Source organism: Coregonus lavaretus (genome assembly GCF_964263955.1).
Source record: "Coregonus lavaretus genome assembly, chromosome: 19".
NCBI classification, from domain to species: domain Eukaryota; kingdom Metazoa; phylum Chordata; class Actinopteri; order Salmoniformes; family Salmonidae; genus Coregonus; species Coregonus lavaretus.
In genome coordinates this window covers 11,316,623-11,337,183 of record NC_140006.1, presented here as the reverse complement: position 1 = coordinate 11,337,183, position 20,561 = coordinate 11,316,623, and the positions used below count along the sequence as shown (strand labels likewise).

The 20,561-nt window shown below is 45.6% G+C and overlaps 2 protein-coding genes across 2 annotated transcripts in view; one reads left to right on the top strand and one right to left on the bottom strand.

Moving 5' to 3' along the window:
• LOC311147040 (protein unc-13 homolog A-like) overlaps positions 1 to 5,246 on the top strand; it is a gene marked incomplete at both ends in the record, with an annotated part of 87,038 nt that extends 81,792 nt beyond the window's left edge. The window contains 11 exons of the mRNA XM_084183647.1: positions 475 to 552; positions 763 to 851; positions 1,095 to 1,238; positions 1,352 to 1,475; positions 2,902 to 2,958; positions 3,072 to 3,152; positions 3,365 to 3,512; positions 3,720 to 3,776; positions 4,306 to 4,398; positions 4,699 to 4,858; positions 4,955 to 5,246. Of these exons, the coding sequence (XP_084039773.1) occupies positions 475 to 552; positions 763 to 851; positions 1,095 to 1,238; positions 1,352 to 1,475; positions 2,902 to 2,958; positions 3,072 to 3,152; positions 3,365 to 3,512; positions 3,720 to 3,776; positions 4,306 to 4,398; positions 4,699 to 4,858; positions 4,955 to 5,246 (1,323 nt within the window). The remainder of the gene's footprint in view (positions 1 to 474; positions 553 to 762; positions 852 to 1,094; positions 1,239 to 1,351; positions 1,476 to 2,901; positions 2,959 to 3,071; positions 3,153 to 3,364; positions 3,513 to 3,719; positions 3,777 to 4,305; positions 4,399 to 4,698; positions 4,859 to 4,954) is intronic.
• A 4,216-nt stretch (positions 5,247 to 9,462) lies between these two features.
• LOC311147044 (RNA-binding protein MEX3B-like) lies at positions 9,463 to 18,373 on the bottom strand. The gene is made up of 4 exons (XM_084183651.1): positions 18,067 to 18,373; positions 16,977 to 17,518; positions 15,059 to 15,315; positions 9,463 to 14,708 (listed from the first exon to the last, which is right to left on the bottom strand). Exons 2-4 carry the CDS (start codon positions 17,461 to 17,463, stop codon positions 13,491 to 13,493), a joined length of 1,962 nt encoding a protein of 653 aa, XP_084039777.1. The 5' UTR covers positions 17,464 to 17,518; positions 18,067 to 18,373; the 3' UTR covers positions 9,463 to 13,490.
• Positions 18,374 to 20,561: the final 2,188 nt, after the last annotated feature.

Sequence of the window (20,561 nt, the reverse complement as noted above, 5' to 3'; positions counted from 1 at the left end):
GTGTACTGTAAGTGAATGAGAACTGATTGTGGTCTAGAGGGAGAAGCTGGACTGGCTCCCAGAAAACCAAGTCTCCCAGTGGACTGATTCATCTATAGTCAACACTGAGCCTAGAGCCTCTGTCTGTCTGCTCTGCCTCTGCTTGGATCAGCAAGATACAGCTTCTCTGTCTGTCTGTCTGTCTCTCTCACTCTTTCTCTCTCTTTGTCTGCTTTTACATCAGCAAGATAGAGCTTTTTTTCTCTCTCTCTCTCTCTCTCTCTCTCTCTCTCTCTCTCTCTCTCTCTCTCTCTCTCTCTCTCTCTCTCTCTCTCTCTCTCTCTCTCTCTCTCTCTCTGTGTCTGCTCTGCCTCTGCTTGGATATCAGCAAGATACAGCTTCTCTATCTGTCTGCCTGCTTGTATCAGCAAGATACAGCTTCTGCAAAGTTGCAAGAGAAGATCTCTAATTATGTGTGTCTTCCTTTCCCCTCAGCCTTGTATCATCATCAATAACATCCAGCAGCTGAGAGTGCAGCTGGAGAAGATGTTTGAGGCCATGGGAGGCAAAAATGTGAGTCTGTCAACCTCAATGTAAAATGTGCCATCACTCAGAGCTCAATGTGCCATTACACGAACCACATTGTAAAAAATGTGTACCTACAATGTAATGATTACACTGTACCCACAGTGTCATTTTCTATGTAAAAACATGTATTATTAAGGGCACTTACTTCCTGCTATGTAAATACATGTATTAAGGACACTTACTTCCTGCCCCCAGCTTAATGTGGAGGCCAGTGACTTCCTGAAGGACCTGCAATTAAAGCTCAACAACGTCATGGACGACCTTAGTAGGATATTTGCCGTCAGGTGTGTGCGTGCGCGTGTGTGTGTGTGTGGAGTTGTTTAGTTGAAGCATGGTGCTTCCAGGGTCGTATTCATTAGGACATGCAACAGAACTCCCTCTTTCAATCTGTTTTCTTCCGCTTGGAGCCTAATGCATATGACCCTGAGTCATGGGTTTTGATGGTTGTGGTGTGTCTGCCGTTGTGTAGTTTCCAGCCCCAGATGAAGGAGAATGTTGTGGGTTTTGATGGTTGTCTGTGTGTCTAGTTTCCAGCCCCATATTGAGGAGAATGTGAAGCAGATGGGCGACATCCTGGGCCAGGTGAAGGGACAGACTGTTACTGACAACAACAGCGTGGCCGGGGACGCCGACAACGTCCTGCAGCCCATCATGGACTTCCTCGACACCAAGTGAGCCACAGAGTCAGAGATGCACATGCACTCACAGACACACACACACACACTCTCCCTCTCTCTCTGTTCAGCATGAGTGTGCTAAAATGTATGTGTTCTCACCTCCCTAGCCTGTCGCTGTTTGCTAAAATCTGTGAGAAGACCGTACTGAAGAGAGTGCTGAAGGAACTGTGGAAACTGGTCATTAACACTATGGAGAAAAGCATTGTGCTTCCACCATTCACAGACCAGTCAGTGAGTAAACACACATACACTTTTCTTATGTCTACAAACCTGCACAAAACTCTCTTCAATACTCTCTGCTTCAGGTCTTTTTTTCATGCCCTTTTCCATAGTATAATACCGTATCTACCATTCATTTATAAATATGAAGTCCTGGCTAGAATAAGAGGAGAGGATTGAATGGTTACTTCCTCTCCCTGCTCGTTGTTGATTGGTTGAGATGGGCCTGGAGTTTCACTGACCCCCCCCCCCCCCCCCCCCCACTCTCGCCATCGCCCCACCCTCTCTTTCTCTCCTCCTTAGGCAATAGTAAGTACTGTGTGTGTACGTGTGCATGTGTGTGTGAACAAGTGCGTGTGTGTGTTTCTCCCTGTCTGCTGTCTGTCAGCACGGACACACAGACTCCTCTGCTACCTGCGACAGCACAGTATCACTCCTCTTGTCCCCCATCTCTCCTTCTCAGATTGAGCCCAAGACCCTACCCCCCGCTTGTATAACTCTAGAAAAATGTGGTTGGTGTAAGCAGTAAGACTAGTAGGTAGGGGCGAGGGGTGGATTTGAGTGTGTTGAATAGTGTCAGTATCATCCCCTGTATTTTAGATAGGCGCATGGTGCACGACTGAGAGATGGATTACCTGACCTGGTGCCACTGCAATACAGCGCCTTACCCCCACCCCTCCTTACGCTTCTCCTTCCCCTCTTCCTCTCCTCCCTTACCTCCTGTCCTATCGTGTGTCCTTCCGCTACAGTGTTGCCTGTATGTTGAATGGATTGGAGTTTCCACACAACCCGGTACTGGATTTGAAACCTGTCCTGCACATGCCTTTTTCCCCCGATTCTTTATTGTGACATGTTATGTTTAGCTATGTATAAACTCTCTATCTTCTTCAAGCACAACTCTCCCCTCGTCATCCTACTCCCTCTTCTATCGTCACCATCTCTCTCTCAACCTCGCTCTCTCTCTCAACCTCGCTCTCTCTCGCTCAACCTCGCTCTCTCTCTCAACCTCGCTCTCTCTCGCTCAACCTCGCTCTCTCAACTTCGCTCTCTCTCGCTCAACCTCACTCTCTCTCTCAACCTCGCTCTCTCTCTCAACCTCGCTCTCTCTCGCTCAACCTCGCTCTCTCTCAACCTTCGCTCTCTCGCGCTCAACCTCGCTCTCTCTCTCAACCTCGCTCTCTCTCGCTCAACCTCGCTCTCTCAACCTCGCTCAACCTCACTCTCTCTCTCAACCTCACTCTCTCTCAACCTCACTCTCTCTCGCTCAGCCTTTCTCTCTCTCTCAACCTCTCTCTCTCTCTCAACCTCGCTCTCTCTCTCTCAACCTCTCTCTCTCTCAACCTCGCTCTCTCTCTCAACCTCGCTCTCTCTCTCAACCTCTCTCTCTCTCTCTCAACCTCGCTCTCTCTCTCAACCTCTTTCTCTCTCCCCTCCACAGGGCACTCAGATGATCTTTAATGCAGCTAAGGAGTTGGGCCAGCTCTCCAAGCTCAAGGTAATGATGACACATTAGGATGAGTTCATTTCTGCAGCACACTGTCGTGTAGTGTGTTGTATTAACTACATTGTTGCATGAATGAACTCGGCCTCTGTTTCCCTGCCCTGCAGGAGCACATGGTGCGAGAGGAGGCCAAGGCTCTCACTCCTAAACAGTGTGCCGTCATAGAGCTCGCATTGGACACCATTAAGGTACAGTATACATAATGTACACTTTGTAGGAAGTATGTGTAGTATGTATTATGTAGTACATAAAATGCACTTTACTTAAAGAATCCAGGTATAAAGCTTTATAACTTGTTATAAGCATGTATGAACCTACATCATGTATTATAACAAGGGTTATAATATGTTATGTCTCTCTATGGATAAATAACAATGCCTGTTGGCCTCTTCCCCTGCAGCAATACTTCCATGCGGGCGGTGTGGGTCTGAAGAAGACATTCCTGGAGAAGAGTCCGGACCTGAAGTCTCTGCACTACGCCCTGTCCCTTTACACACAACACACTGACAAGCTCATCAGGAAGTTTGTCCTCTCCCAAAACGCTCAGGGTACGACACTCACTCTGTCTCTGTCTGGCTGGCTCTCTGTTTGTCTGGATGGCTGGCTGGCTGGCTCTCTGGCTCTCCACTTCTCTCTCTCTCTCTGCCTGCCTCTGTGAATGGTAACTCTCCTTGTGAGATTTGGTACAACGATACATGTGAGCTGGGATATCCTACTGAACTTTCTCCTCTCTTCTCTTTCTCTCTCCCTGCTAGTCCATGGAGGGAAGGGGGTCAGGTATACCCTCAACGAAGACACATTACCAGAGAAGGGTAAGTACCTTTGCCACTGCCTCACCCCTCCCCTCTCCATACTCATTTAATGTAAACAGCGTGTTTCCGGAGAATAACCGTCAATTAGTGGATAACAGTCTGGTGCAGACCAGCTGCAGGCTTTAACCCTGGCACTAAACCCACTGTAGCTATGGCCAGCCAGCAAAACACTGCTGCGCTCTTAAACTAACTGGATTAAACAGATATCCGTCTAGTCCTAGTAGACCACATACATACTTATGCACATGACAATAAAACTTGGATAAAACATTTAAATCAGGGAATGGACAATGTAGGAAAGGATTCCAGTGGTGGAATGATCCCAACGTCTAGACATGGCCAGACTCCCACACACACACACACAGCATGCATCGTGTAGACAGATTTATCAGCTTGCCTTTGCTTTATTGTGCATTAAACTTGCTTGCTACAATCTGAAACACTGCGGGGGTCATAGTGTGCTCTGGTCAACAGCAGTGATCTCAATGCTGTGTGTCTTATGTCATGGTTAACACTTGACCTCTGGTAGGGTCGGGAGTGGAGGAGCCGATCGGAGAGGTGGTCATGCATGTGGAGATCTTCACCCACCCCAACACTGGAGAACACAAGATCACTGTGAGAGGTGAGAGATGGAGGGAGGGGGTGAGGGGGAAGGAGATGGAGGGAGGGGGTGAGGGGGAAGGAGAAAGAGATGGAGGGAGGGGGTGAGGGGGAAGGAGAAAGAGATGGAGGGAGGGGGTGAGGGGGAAGGAGAAAGAGATGGAGGGAGGGTGTGAGGGGGAAGGAGAAAGAGATGGAGGGGGTAATGGGGAAAGGGAGGGCATAAGGTAGTGGTAATGATGGGCTTTACATACATAATTGCACTAGGCTTGAGCTTCTCTGAAATGCACTGCAAAAACCCAGGACCCTTTCTCTCTCCCAGTGGTGGCTGCTAATGACATTAAGTGGCAGACCCAGGGGATCTTCCGTCCCTTCGTGGAGGTCTACATCATCGGTCCCCACCTCAGTGACAAGAAGAGGAAGCACGCCACCAAGTCCAAGAACAACAGCTGGTCGCCCAAGTTCAACGAGACCTTTCAGTAGTGAGTATATCAAGCCTATTTCTGGTTAGGGTGTGTGTGCGTGTCAATGTCAATGTGTGCACTATCCAACCCACTTCTTCTCTGTCTCCTCTCCAGTTCCCTGGGCAGTGAGTTGGGTCCTGAGGGCTATGAGCTGCAGGTGTGTGTGAAAGACTACTGCTTCGCCAGGGAGGACCGTACGGTGGGCATGGCCCTGATGCAGTTGAAGGACATGGCCTCTAGGGGCAGCGTGACATGCTGGCTCCCCCTGGGGAAGAGGGTCCACATGGATGAGACGGGCCTGACAGTACTGAGGATCCTATCTCAACGCAACAACGATGAGGTGGCCAAAGAGTTCGTCAAGCTTAAGTCAGACCAGCGCTCTGCCGAGGAGGGACAGGGGAGCTGAGAGAGAACAGAGATCTAGAGATACTGACGCACATATGCACACACACACACAGTCGCACAACATACAGAGGTACACATGTATTCATACACCACACACAAACATACACTGTACATTACACACAAACAATACAGGCAAACACATACGTGAACCCACACAACATATGTGCATGTTATACAAACATGGTCATGAACACACTAATAATCTCTATCACAACGATTATCACGTGTACAAACACTGAGGTGGCCAACGGTTCCTTCAACCATAGACAGATTTTGGACACCTATCAATCAATTAATTTATCAATTTCTGCTGCTCTCTTTCACTCTTGCATATTACATACACTTTTTCTATACATTTAATGCAGAAATGTGAGATAGTTAAAAAATATATCACCTGAGGAGGTATAGAGATGGATGACTTTGCACTTTGACCTCTCTGCATGTTCAGGAGAGCAGCCCTAACCCCAACTCTTATTCCTCTGTCTGTTTCTGTCTGTCGATATATCCGTCTGTTGTTCTCTCTTGCTACCTCTCGGTTTTTCTCTGTTGTGATGTGCTCTGGGTAGAAGATGCCATCAGGCACAGATCTAGGATCAGCTTACAGTCTCCTTGTCCTCACTTTGCCTGTTAGGGAAGGGGACATTTAACACTGATCTTATACTGAACGAAAATATAATCGCAACATGCAACTATTTCAAAGATTTTACTGAGTTACAGTTCATATAAGGAAATCAGTCAATTGAAATAAATCAATTAGGCCCTAATCTATGGATTTCACATGACTGGGAATATAGATACCTTTTTTTTTTAAGTACGGGTGTGGATCAGAAAACCAGTAAATATCTGGTGTGACCACCATTTGCCTCATGCAGCGTGACACAAATCCTTCGCATAGCGTTGATCAGGCTGTTGATAGTGTCCTGTGTAATGTTGTCCCACTCAAAAATATAAACGCAACAGGTAAAGTGTTGGTCCCATGTTTCATGAGCTGAAAAAAAAAAAATCCCAGAAATATTACATACCCACAAAAATATTTCACTCAAATTTTGTGCACAAATGTGTTTACATTCCTTGCCATGGTAACAGCAAATTAATCACAGTGTTCTGAGAATTGGGTTCAACATGCAGGAAGTACATCATCACACCAAGTAGGGTGAAGATGCGTCCACACTGATCTACACTGAACAAAAATATAAACGCAACAGGTAAAGTGTTGGTCCCATGTTTCATGAGCTGAAATAAAAAAATCCCTTGGCATTACTATACTGAAAACACACCACGTTACACAGACCTGTCTGTCCGTTTTTGAACAGTTCTACGTTTACAATCCAAAATGATGGGTGTTAGCACAAAACGGTTGTTACCATGGCAACATCTGTACACACCCACTCTCACTTGACACCTTATACCTGTGTGCACGGTGCATATAACCTGGTATAATAACTCATATCCAAACTACTATACAGTATAAAACACAAAGTGAAATAAGAAGAATGTTCCGCTGTCTGACATGAATGTGTATTTTATATGATTGTAATCAAATCAAGTTTTATTGGTCGCATACACATGTTTAGCAGATGTTATTGCAGGTGTAGCGAAATGCTTGTAAGACACGCCAGACTTTCACATGCGTAGAGTGTAGCCTACCTGAGGGTTGGATCAGTTGTTGGATGTTAGTCGGCTTGTTTGGGACACACCATATGGCCGTATTGTACATAGACACTGAGATGGTGCAATAGACCCAAGCATGTACCTTTTGAAGATGGTCTGCTCTTTTTACATACTCACCTACTCTAGCAATGGCTCTCGTTTCACATCACTATAAAGGAGAAATAATAGCCAAGAGATGGTTGCGACAACCTCTCGCAAACAAACCCCCTTCTATGTTCCCCTGAAAGTGCACAAATACTGCAAAGGGCTACAGGACCAGCAGACACAGAAAGGACACTGCCTGGTCAGTCCACACGTCTGCATTTGTGAAAATTTAAGAAATATGTTTTGGCTATGGGCCATACGATTACTAACCCATAGGCCACTATATACCGTACAGGAAACTGCAGAGCAACTGCATGGTCTCTCTGACTGCCTTCATGATAATCTGATTCTGTGTTTTAAGGCAATATCTAGTTGTCTTTTTGGTCAAAGGGTTTCAGCGCATTTTGCAGTGTGTTTGTGTGCATGTTTTCTGTCCTACCTAACTTCTGGGCTAAGAGTTCATCTGTTTAATGTGGTTGCAAGCAATATAACCCCAACGTAATCACTGGAAACCTGTGGCACGCCCAGGAATTCCAACTGCAATACCCAGATCCAAGGAGCGGGATGCCAAATCCCAACTTTTCATTGGATCACTGAATGGGGAATTCCCTGTTATGATGGACTCATCTCAATCCCCTCCTCATAGGAAGTGTGTGTTTCTCTTGTAATACTGGGAATACTTTAGGAATACTGGACATTGGAGCGGGAGAGCATTCCGGCTTACATTAAGACCTATCTACTGTTCTGTCAGCTCCTGGTCAGACTTTTCCAGTGGATGACTTTGCGGAGATTGAGGTGAATGGGCCAACTCAAACGGACCAGCTAATGTTTTTCAAAGACTCCTGTTGGCTAGCAGTGTCAACGCCCAAGCCATTGTATATGACAATGTAGTAGTTTAATAATACGACAGGGGGGTAATAATCAACCAACCACTTACCATGTCATATATATATATATATATATATATATCATAGCTTATCTTACTATACAGAAAACACACCATGTTACACAGACCTGTCTGTCCATTTTTGACCAGTTCTACGTTTACAATGCAAAATGATGGGTGTTCGCACAAAACGGTTGTATTGTGATGTTTCTGCTTATTGTAAATGAGTTTGAATCAACTAGAGCTTCTGTTGCTATTTCCACTGCTAGAGAGCAACATGGCCTGTGTTATGTTGCACTGTGGAGGGAGAGCTAATACAATTGTTTTTTTCTTCATATTTTACTTTCGACCTGTTTAGCCAAATTCAAGGCTTCTGAATGTCATTTCACATCACAGGATCATGATAGCCGAGTGTGCCACTGATAGTGAGAATGTATCACTTAACTACAATTACTTTAACTACAATAACCTACTGTCTCTACATACTCTGCACACATATATACGCACACTGACGTATGCTCAAGCACAAAAGGGCACACGTGAGATGGACACGCATGCATGCCAACACATCTCCATGGAGACCAAGTGATGCCCACCCTGTGAATAAAAACAAACACCAGTGCATGAAAGGAAAATTAACTTTATCTTGCCAGCACACATCTCTTTGATGTTACTAGTTATGGGACATTTTGTTTTTATTTGAATACCTAATTAATGATGATGAACATTTATTTTTCAAAAGGCTTGTGAAGACAAAATATTTAACCAATATGAATGTAGCCTGTACACAGAATTCGCATGATAATTTTTTTGAGGATGTTTCAAATTCGTTTATCATTATGATTGATTGTTCTTTATCAAGGATGAAGGTGTGTTGGAATGCAGCCTGGTTGTGAACTGCTTCCTATAAAATGACATTTGTGTCACAAACTGCCTTTCTATTCTTAATTCTGTTATCCTCCATTACCAGAACATCTGACTCAATGATCACATGTAAAAAGTATTTCCTTAACCTATCTACAGGCTGCCAACTGAACTGCAATGCCCCTCCTCTGAATGGGAGAGCTTTGTCAGGCTGCAGTATGCACGGCCATCGTTCATAGCCTCTAGCCAATGAGTATCTACTGCCACCATGTGGTGAAATGAGAAAATAATAATAATTGGGCACCTATTGTAAGGAATAGTTCACACATATTTAAAAGTTACTTGTTTCCTTGCCCTGAAAGCAGTCTAAGGACATCCATGCTTCGGTTTTGTTAACCTAGCCACTGTCAACTGATAAATGTAGCATGTTCAAACCACACCAAATTAGCATTCCTAACTAGGTGGCTACCTTGCATGACAAGCTTCCAACCAAATCAGTGTAGCTCACTAATCTCAGTTAACCCAGACATAAAATATTGCATAATTTGTTCAGATATGTTTATGCAGGCTGTCCATCAGAGATTAGTAGATCACTGATTGGGTTGGAAGCTTGTCATGCAAGGTAACCACCTAGTTACTATCCAGTCATGCAGTATTCTGACCATAAAGTGAAGAGAGGAGAAAGAAAACGCAAACACAATAGGGTTATTGTTTTACAGTAAAAAAATGAAACCAAAAACAAGATTTTATTAAAGAAGCATAAAAAATAAAACTCTTGATACATTTCTCATAACCGTCAAGACACCTGAAATGATACGCATATATTGTTCCGGCTCACGGTTAAAAAGGTCCATAAACTTTCAAATAAAATATATTTCAATTTTAAAATTTCTTCAATAATTTTTTTCTCATTTTGTTATAAATTGCCTACATGTTGTACACAGGAAATAAAGAAAAATATGGAAAATAAAACATTATTTTGAAGTAATAAAAAGGGTCACATTATTGTCTGGGATATTTAGGTAAGCAAATAAATTGCAAAAATAAAGTGTAAAAAGCTTTTTTTCACCCATCTTAAAAATTATTTGCTAATGCTTGATGGCTTGAAGACATGCAGATGGATAACCTACAAATAATGATACATGTTGTTAAAAACTACACAACTTCATTACTTAAGTCTGGTAACTTTTTGAAAATGAGACCCCATTGATTGTATTCAGGGTATATACACATACAAGTCAGGCCTGAAACCTTGTTTGCTGACATAACATTTTGGTTCTGCATTATAAAATAATTAAAGCAAAATAGGAAGGCGGAGTTCCAGGGGGAGCTGCTTTCCCGGAGGGCGTGGCTCCCCCATGGTCCACCTCTGTCACAAAAAGGTCAGAGGTCACTCCTCTATAAACCCTGTTTTCAAACCTTAAGGGGGTTGGGGGTCAGGGGTTAAGTTCAGCAAAAATAATAATCTGCAGTCAATGAGAATATTCTGTACCTTTTAACTGTTCATGCTACTGTACATGACCTGGTGAAACAACCAGACCAGAACCTACACCAGAACCACCTGGCAAATTCAACTCCGGACATTTTAGTGACTGAGAAGTGATGGGCAGTTCTGGAAAAGGGCCTTTAAGATTGGCCTCCTTTAAACACTAAAAAAGATTCACAAAAAACAGTCATGTTTATCTGTTCATTTAAAGACATGGTCACATCCTTCCCTGCACCCAATTTGAGTCTGCAGGAGCAGAGAAAAACGATATGAAAAACATTTGAAGTCAGACCCAGCAGGGACGGGTTGCCAGTTTACAAAGATCGCTCCCACGTTTGGGGGAGAGAGAGAGCGGGGTCAGGGTTGCCAGTTATACAGTTAACTCCTAAAAGAAGAACAGGAGAGAGGACGCTATGACCATGTGTTGCCGTAGAAAACAGTATCTGTGTCAGTAGTGAGTTGCACCAAAGCACCATTATAGTCTTCAGTGAAATGTGACTCATCAGTCAGCCAGCTACTAGCTCCACATCTGTGGACATGGAGGGCCTTTCAAGTTGGGAGCGTTGCTCTGTAGTTCAATGTGGAGGGTCGATTATTAGATTACAGACTAAGACGTCAAGCCGCTGTGCCCTTCACTTGACGAGCTCATTTAGTCAGGCATCTCACAGACACAGAAGTTGTTTGTTAAAAAGTAGCCCGGCTTGAACCTCAACCTGCACTTGAGCTCTGTAGCAATGTGAACTGTCTGTTCGTTCTCTTTAAAAAAAAAACTTGTAAATTATATGTTTAATTGTCACACACCAGATAGGTGCAGTGAAATGTGTTGTTTTACAGGGTCAGCCATAGTAGTATGTTGCCCATGGAGTAAATTAGGGTTAAGTGCCTTGCTCAAGGGCACATCAGATTTTTTCGCCTTGTCGGCTCGGGTATTTGAACCAGCAACCTTACGGTTACTGGCCCAACGCTCCCACTGCTAGGCTCCCTGCTGCCCTACATCCTTTCCTTCCTCCCTGAAGGTAGTCACTGATCTGAAGTGACGTTATTGAGAAAAATCCAGTAGAGAACCTGCTTTCACCTGTCCACACATGGTAGATCAGTGGATAGTACCTGAAGGTGTGAGGGTAGAAAAGGATGCTGCATTTGAAAAGTATTGGAACAGAGCCTTCTGTTCATTCGTTCACAGGCGATGGACATGAACGGTACTGACAGGGTTGACCAGTGTTCTATAGATGTAGACCAGAGAGAAAAGAACAAGCAACACATTCTGCAGCTGTTGGGGTTTGAACACAGAGTGTCTGGAAGCCCTGGATGAACTAGCTACTAGCTGCCATATTGGATAAATTGATTATTCTCGCTGTTGTCACAGATGAGAAGGTCAACATCTGAGAATGTAGCATGTGTGCAAGGAAGCCCTTTTTTCTCTCCCATTCATTGTTTTGATTTTGTTTGCCATGGCTTGTCTCATTCTATGAGTCGATCCGCATGTACGTTCAGAGGGCTGCATTTAACAACCATGTACCGTCACACCAAAACCAACCATGTCATACTTAAAAACACAGTATGAGAGAGGCAGTTGATATGAAAATACACACACAAAAATAGAAACACAAAATAGAACTCCCAGGATGACACTGCCACTTGGGAGGGGTGATCCAGGTTGGACTAGGAGACAAAGAGCTTTGCTGGGGGAGTTGAGGCGGGGAAGACCAAAAATCACTCAATCGAGGACCCCAAGGAGGAGGGGGGGGGGGGGGGTCTAATAACATTACAATGTGTCGCTCAAGGTTTGCAGGGCACAGAGACGGCTAATTCTGATGCCCCTAATACTGGGGGCGGGCCACCCCCCCTTAACCAAGACCAAGACCCCTATTGGATGAGACATTCCTGTGTGTGTGACATCACCAAGACCCATCTTATCCTATTTGACTTCAACAATGCAGTTCAGAGAGGAGGGAGTCAGGGGCAACATACTTTACAGTCAAAAGCCAAAGACCCATTTAAAAAATACATTAACACTCCAAAGCAAACTAACAGATACAGGATCTGTGTGGACTGGGTTGTGGATGGCTAGGTGTCTACACTGAGCTCCACAGGGGGAAGAGAGAGAGGAAGAGACTGGCACTATTGAAGGAGAGAGAGGGGGTGGAGAGGGAGAGCGCGAGAGGAGAGAGGGGTTGAGAGAAAGACGGACCAAGGGGGACTGAGTAACTGACCTCTGGCATTAGTTCTGATATTCCTTAAATAACGTAACACCATTCTATTATTCCTATACTACTCATTAAAACCACAACATTGGATATCAGTTTTTGAACAGTATAAATATCTTAAGTGTTTCAATCTTCATAAGATCTAGGAGAGGGTCTTCTGGCTTGTTTCTGTCTGATAGGTGTCTCTGTGCCTGTTTTAAAGTCAGTTCCAGGCTCATACCAAAGCATTTCCTTTATGTTACTACACTAGCTAGCCAGAGAGCGAGAGAGACCTAGTCAGTTGTACAACTGAAATGTGTCTTCCGCATTTAACCCAACCCCTCTGAATCAGAGAGAGAGAGGAGAGATGGCGAGAGAGAGCTGAAAAAAAAAAGAACAGGAGAACTCAGAAGACCAGAAAAACGGCGTTTTGCATCCTGTCAAAGAACATCGAAAAGAAAACTGAGTAGAAAAGTGCAGGCCTAGGCAGCTCCGTTCAAAAATATCTGTTATTAAGTACAAAAGTGTCAAAGGAAAGGCTTGTGAGAGAAGCAGGCGGAGATATCTGAAGAAGAAAAAGAAGCGAGAGAATGAAAACTATACAGACAGACAGGCTGGCAACCTAGATGCTGAGCTAGGCCAGACCTGAAGGCTGGTCCAGGTCAGAACAAAAGCCTGAAGAAAGATAAGACACTGGTTTCCTTCCATACAAGTCCACCATGAAACCTCTTGATCCCACCCAACTGTTTCTGCAGTCCGCAGAATCAATCAAAATCAGTCAGTCTGGAAATGTTTTCATTATCATTATTATTATTATTGTCATAGTTATTATCATTGAATCAACATCTGTATAGTGTCATATTTCTAATATTGTAATCATTATGGTCCATCCTATATGCAGAGAAGGTTGTTGGTGTTCGTCTGTCCTGCCACAGTTGATGCTCCACTGCAGTTCTCTCGGATAGTAAGACAGTAAAGTTCTGTTTTTTAAGATGACACCCCTACCCCTCTCGCCCCCTCCTCTGTCCCCCTCCCCTCCCTTGTCTTCGGGTGGGTGAGGGGGGGCTATTAGGAGAAGATACGGATGCACTGTGTGGCAGTGGAATGGCAGACAGGGCACTCAGGCTCAGCGGACTGGCAGATCTGTCCGGCGCAGTCCATGCAGAACAGGTTGTGGCCGCACGGCACCAGAGCCGCTGTCACCTCGCTCTCAAAGCACACAAAGCAGTCCCTGCTCACGCCCCCTGGCCCCATGCCAACCAGACCCCCAGCACCAGAGCCTGCCGCGGCTTTCAGCCGGCCCAGCATGCCAGAGGCCAGGCCCACTCCGCTGCCCCCGCCCTCTGAGTCGGTGGGAGAGCCTCCGGGCAGGGAGGAGGCTGAGCAGGAGGAGTAGCCGGTGGATGAGCCTCCGGAGCTGGAGCTAGATGCTCCAGAGAAGGACCCTGCACCGGCACCGCCCGACTGCAGCCAGGAGAGGGTGCTGAGCGGGTCGCTCTGGGCCCGACGAGCCAGTGGATGATCCAGGGGTCCCACCACGGTGTCGGGGGGCAGGGTGGGGGACAGGCGGGGGGTGACGGCGCCGCCACTCAGGCCGCTGCTGTTTCGGCGGAGAGGCTGCTTCTGAGAGGTGCCTGGGATCTTCCCTCCTCCGTTGACAAAAGGGGCCCAGATGTTTGCGGCGCTGAACTCAAAGCCCAGCTCCTCAGAGGGGAGGCCCGGGGTGGAGTCGCCCCCGAAAGTGAACCCCCCTCCTCCGCCGGCGTTGCTGGAGCTTGTGCTGAATGGGCTGGTGGGGCTGCCTCCCTCAGTGGCCCTCCTGGGGGCACAGTAGCTCTCAGAGCCCATCCCTCCGTTGTGTTGGTGGTAGGCGGCCAAGGAGGACAGCTTCCTCCCAGACGAGTGGTGCATGGCCAGGGGGAGCGGGGGTGGTGGAGGGGGAGGCGGGGGTGGAGGGGCAGGGTGGGGGTTGTTGGCCCGAGCCCAGAGAGCGGCGCCCAGTCCCCCAGCCAGCGAGCCCAGGCCCTCTAGGCTGACGTCGGTTCCGTTAGTGTGGAAGTCGTTGTCTCCCTGGAGGTCCACAAAGGCCCCGGTCCGCAGCGTGATGTGCGTCTCGATCTCCTCCCGGGCTCGGTCCACGTTCTCAGGCATGCCTGTCACCTCGAACACGGGGTCCTTCTCCCTGCTGGGCGTCACGATGTAGGTGTGTGTCTGCTGCTGGATGCGCTTGATGGTCGCCCCCTTTGGCCCCACCACTAACCCCACCACGCGGTACGGCACCCGCACCTGCACCAGGGAAGGAAATACTTAGTAATACAGGATAAAGTGGGGATGAACCATGCCCTGTACTGGCAGAGCAGTAAAGCAATTGGCAAGAACTGGCATTTAATGGAATTGAACGGTTGTGCAATAAGTGTATGAAAGTAGACGTTATTATGACCTCTACTTTATCTATTCAAAGAAGGGCCATTTTAACCAACAGATATTTGTATATCTCCACAGGTGCTTGTGATGCTGACTACTGGCCAAGGCTCCCTTGTCGTAAAATAAAGATGACCATCTCAATGGAACTCAACTGGTTAAATAAATGGTTAACAAAAATGAGGCTGCTGTATCTCCTACTGTGGTTGTCGTACCTGTATGGTGGTCTGTCCAGGCAGGTGTGGGGGTCCGGGGAGTGCTCCCCCTGTCCCGGGTGCTCCTGTGCCCGTGGCCCCAGCCTTGCAGCGGGATGCCCGGATCATGGAGAAGTGCTCAGCCGCAGAGACGATCTCCCGCTTGGCCATCTCCACGTCCTCCCTGCGCCCTGTCACGATGAACACGGGCTCCTCGCCCCTCACCGGGGTCTTTATGTAGGTGTTGGTCTTCGCACGCAGTGCCTTGATCTTACAGCCTGGGACAGAGAGGGGTGGAAGGGTGAAGAAGAATGTGTGTATATATAATACTAAATAATTAATCATTATTTTCATATTGGGAATTTAAATGGAAAGTATCAGTTGTGCATAAACTATGTGAAAATGAATTACTACAATATATACAGTGACTAACTTTAAGGGGCAAGCTACATCCATATTTAAATTGATGATATGTACGCATTGATTCTTGAAGAATATAACTAATAAATGCCTCATCAGTATGAAAAGGTATGCACTCACTAACTGTAAGTCGCTCTGGATAAGAGCGTCTGCTAAATGACTAAAATGTAATGGGCTTAGTTCAACTGTCTTACCCCACCAGAACCCCAAATATAAGCTTGTTTGACTCCAATGTTTGTAAACAAATTACATGTAAACAAACACTATAAAGCTTCAAAACATCGTTAAGTATAATTTTGATATCACAGATGGTCTGTCCTTACATCTATAGCTCGGTCTATGCATTTGAGAGTGGTTACAATTCTCCAACCCCTCCCTGAGCTTTTTACCAAAACAGGGGCGGGGTTTACCAAAACAGGGGCGGGGATATGCTTTGTTATTGTTACAACCGCTGCTTGCTGTTTTATTTATTCAAAGACAAGGAATTTGTCGGACACACAAAAAAATTACTAAGCAGGCTAAAATATTCATCTGGCCACATTGCAATCACTGGTTGACAAACAGGCTGGTTAAAATCTGTTTCCATAATATGTAGGCATATAGCTTGTTAGCCCAGTAGTATTTATAACGCTAACCCAAGAACCGCTGCACTGTTCCTTTAAATATGGACGGTTTACTCTAACTCACCAATGGGGTGCTGAGTGTGTGATGTCATTCTGGGAGGCAGAAAGCATGGCATTTTCAAACAAAGAGAACAATGCAATAACGCTGCCACAACTGGGCCAAGCATAGACTGTGTGTATGCAAACTAGTGGTGAATATTGAGCTAAATGTGCGGAGATAAAATATGGGTAGATTTTGAAACCAGTCGAGAGCGGTCGACGGGGCTGGATTCGGTGCGAAAACACCGCCCAGTCCCGTGTTCTGTGCATCGGACCTCCCAACAGCCTCGCATTGGGGCTGAGCAAAATTACATACAAATGACTAAAAAATCTACTTTTAAAGTGGACGTCAACGGCAGGCCTATTGTTTAAATGTGACTTGTGGCGTACATATAGCTAAATAAAAATTATTCGATAGGTTTCTTTTGTTTGGTGCAGGCTGCTAGACATGTCCAGACTCCCGACAATCTGCCGCTTTGTCTGACCCTGTCCCACCCCTCCCCCTCCTACTCGAATACCATACACATAACCAAGAACATCCTTAGTAGTCGCAACACTGTTGTCAGGACATGCAAATTAGGCTAGTAGGTAATTCTTGATCTACATGCATTATGAAAGCGCATAAACAACATCCATCGAGGCCAACCCTCAATAACACGAGCCGGCGCTGATAAACTTATGAGACATCATCTCACCACCCAAACAAAGGAAGGCAGTCCTATGCATTCGTGTGGTTATGAGAGAGGTAGTTGGTAATTGCTAGACCCTGAACTTCTATAGCTAGAATACCTTATGAATTAGCTAGATACGGCCAAACCACATTGATAAACAAAAGTGAAAAAATACAGAATTCTTACCTTGTCTTCCCACTATTTCAGCAACGTGTTCGGAGCTGGGCACAGGTACGCATTCTGTCATGTTGACACTCCTCTTGCGATTGCAGAGAACAGAGCTTTGTTCCCCGAGCATGGGGTGAGAGTGCGGGCCAGCCATGTGGTACCCGCCTGATCCATAGTACTCTGGAGACGGGGAGCAGGATGTCGGGGAGTCCCGAGAGCCTCCTTGGTGCTCCAGCATCTGCAGGTCGACATAACCGCCGTTGCAATTCTCGGAGCCCGGTCCCTGGTTCCCGTCGAGCGTGTCAACGAGCCCACCACCGCCCCCACAGTCCACCTTCTCCAGGGCCATAAATGACAGCTGGTCCAGGGCGAAGCGGAGCGCCTCCTGATGGTCCTCGTCCCGGGACTCCTGGTCCGTCTCTCGCGGCAGGCTGACCCCGTTGTGCTGGCTGCTCACTACCATGTCGTGGTCCATAATCTCGGGGTGGAATAAGGGGCTAGGCATAGTCCACGAGGATGAACATCAGTTCTTGGGTCGACTGTGTGCAAAGCGCTCTTTTCTAGGGAAGAGACACAACAAAGGGAGTTTCAGCACAAAACGTGTTGCGCCATGATACGTTTTAGAAAACACACAACTTAAATGCACTAAATGTTATAAAACATATCTTATGTCATATAGTTTGCTAGTTTCATAAATAGGTTAGTGTGTTGCTCCACTTCAACCCTTCTCCTATACTGCTTTGTCTGTGTGTTGTTGCATTCTGTCTCACTGTGTGTGACTGGTTGGTTCTTGTTGAAATATGCATCATACACACATTAAATATTCATTAACACTGACCAACACTAGAGCATTTTCTGTTCTCTATTCAGCCCGTCTCATCCCCAAAAAGGACCATCAAATTAGGAAAACCGGTAATCTGCTAGCTAACTAAGGTTAGCAAACTAGCTCCACACAGTTGAGTCTGTCACGTTGTCGTCCCCTTTGTTTGGGAGTACCACAGCTAGCTGGCTAGTTCGATAGCCGAGCAAAAATATTTCAGTTCAATAATTTGTCTAAGCCAAATACTTGTATTTTTTATTTGAATAAACTATCATGAAGTTACTTTACCTTTTGGCAACCTCCCAATTTTATGGAGTTCCTCTCTTTTGATTCTTGAAGGAAAGATGAGTGGCGACCAGTGCGCTAATGCTATCTAGTAGCTAGCTCGCTAAATTGGGGGCGTTGGAGAAAATTTTTTAAAACGAAAGAGAAGGGACAGGCTGTTTATAAGATCCTATTCCAGACGAATGTCGAGGTCATTTAGCGGCCCGTCAATCTTTGCATCGGTTCGTAGTCTATCATTATATTTCCATGCAGCCAGATACCTCCCGACAATTGTATCTGGATATTTATCCCGGCTGTTCCCTGGTCCGCCGCCTTTGTCTCGCCAGGCGCACGCCGCTCTGCCTGTCTCGCACACAGAACTGACGTCAGCCGCGACACAACAATGGGTTCAAAGGCCACGCAACACAGAAGCGCATCACCGCAAGCGTGCTAGCCTCACAGTCACGATCAATATTATTGTGACTGTGGTTAATTTTCCTAATCGGAAATTGATAAAGCAAATTAGTCATTTGATGATTCCATGTCAGAGCTTTTGAAAAGTGGTAGGTAATTGGCAGTTATGGATGCTATGGTGGTGTGGTGTCACAAGGTTGGGTGGGTTATTGTGAGAATGGGGACATTCTAAATGACCTATCAAAACCTAGAACTCCAAAAATGTTGTCAAGGGTAGCAAGCAGTTCAAGATCACCAACTATGTTTAAAGGTCTAGAACGAAATAATGTCCCTGTTACTTATTGTGTGGGTGCCTGTCATCCCCTTGGCATTGACCAAATGGGACAATAACTGATTAATAGATGCCAGACATGTAATCTGGAATAAGAAATGTATTATCCATTATTGATTGCTATCCATTTCTGATTCTCACATTGACCTAGAGCAGGGATGGGCAACTTTGATGGGGGTGGGGCCACGAAAAACCTTAACTCACAAGCACGCCCTCATTCTCATCGACGGGGCTGTAGTGGAGCAGGTTGAGAGCTTCAAGTTCCTTGGTGTCCACATCACCAACGAACTATCATGGTCCAAACACACCAAGACAGTTGTGAAGAGGGCACGACAACGCCTATTCCCCCTCAGGAGACTGAAAAGATTTGGCATGGGTCCTCAGATCCTCAAAAAGTTATACAGCTGCACCACCGAGAGCTTCCTTACTGGTTGCATCACCACCTGGTATGGCAACTGCTCGGCCTCCGACCGCAAGGCACTACAGAGGGTAGTGCGTACAGCCTAGTACATCACTGGGGCCAAGCTTCCTGCCATCCAGGACCTCTATATCAGGCAGTGTCAGAGGAAGGCCCTGAAAAAATTCCCAAAGACTCCAGCCACCCTAGTCATAGACTGTTCTCACTGCTACTGCACGGCAAGAGGTACCGGAGCGCCAAGTCTAGGTCCAAAAGGTTTCTTAACAGCTTCTACCCCAAAGCAATAAACTCCTGAACAGCTAATCAAATGGCTACCCAGACTATTTGCATTGACCCCCCCTCCCCCCATTTGTACACTTCTGCTACTCTTTGTTTATTATCTATGCATAGTCACTTTACCTCTACCTACATGTACATATTACTTCAATTACCTCGACTAACCGGTGCCCCCGCACATTGACGCTGTACCGGTACCCCCTGTATAAAGCCTCGTTACTGTTCTTTTGTTGTTGCTCTTTAATTATTAGTTTTTGTTATGGTATTTATCATCTTTTTTTGTTCATCTTTTTTTTTTAAACTTCATTTTCTTTTAGTAAATACTTTCTTAACACTTATTTTTCTTAAAACTGCATTGTTGGTTAAGGGCATGTAGGTAAGCATTTCACTGTAAGGTCTACACCTGTTGTAATCGGCGCATGTGACAAATACAATTTGATTTGATCATGAAGGGCCACAGCCTACCCACTTCCATACCCACACATGCATCCAGAACCGGCCCTAGCATTTTGGGGGCCTGTCATGCCATATAATGTCCCCCAGCCAAAAAGTGTCGTCGTCCCCCCCCCCCCCGCATCACAATGGGATTTGATGAACTATTAGCGTCCGTTGCTATGTCAACGGTGTGATGATCTAATGATTCAAATTTTGGAGATCATTACAGCCTAAATAATGTTATTTTCATCCCTGCTATTCAAACAAGGATGATTTCCGCTACAATTTCACTGTTTAAACAAGGTTTGTTTAGTTAATAAAATGAAAACATTGCTTCAAACAACTTTTGGGTAGTTTGTTAACATTACAACATGAAATCCATGTCTTAAACGTTGCTACATTTCAGAAATAGCAAAGAAAACGTGTAATCTGCTTGACACATTAATGTTACTTACCTTACAGATCAAAGTCAGCTAATTTCCACTCCATTCATATGCAAATCCGTTTGATTCATACACTGGCTTGTCTGGCTGTCATATTTTTATTTTAACCTGCCCTGCCCTTCCCTTATCGACACTGAAATAATATAATTTCAGTAGTCCTCTATTATGATTCAATTTTTTCTATCTCGCATAGCTTATTAGT

Bases quoted from the DNA above. Each gene is read 5' to 3' on its own strand.
- LOC311147044 (XM_084183651.1), bottom strand. From the start codon at position 17,463: ATGCCTAGCCCCTTATTCCACCCCGAGATTATGGACCACGACATGGTA. The intron at 15,316-16,976 runs GTAAGAATTCTG...TCTCTGTCCCAG, and splicing joins TGAAATAGTGGGAAGACAAG to GCTGTAAGATCAAGGCACTG. The intron at 14,709-15,058 runs GTACGACAACCA...TCCCTGGTGCAG, and splicing joins CTGGACAGACCACCATACAG to GTGCGGGTGCCGTACCGCGT.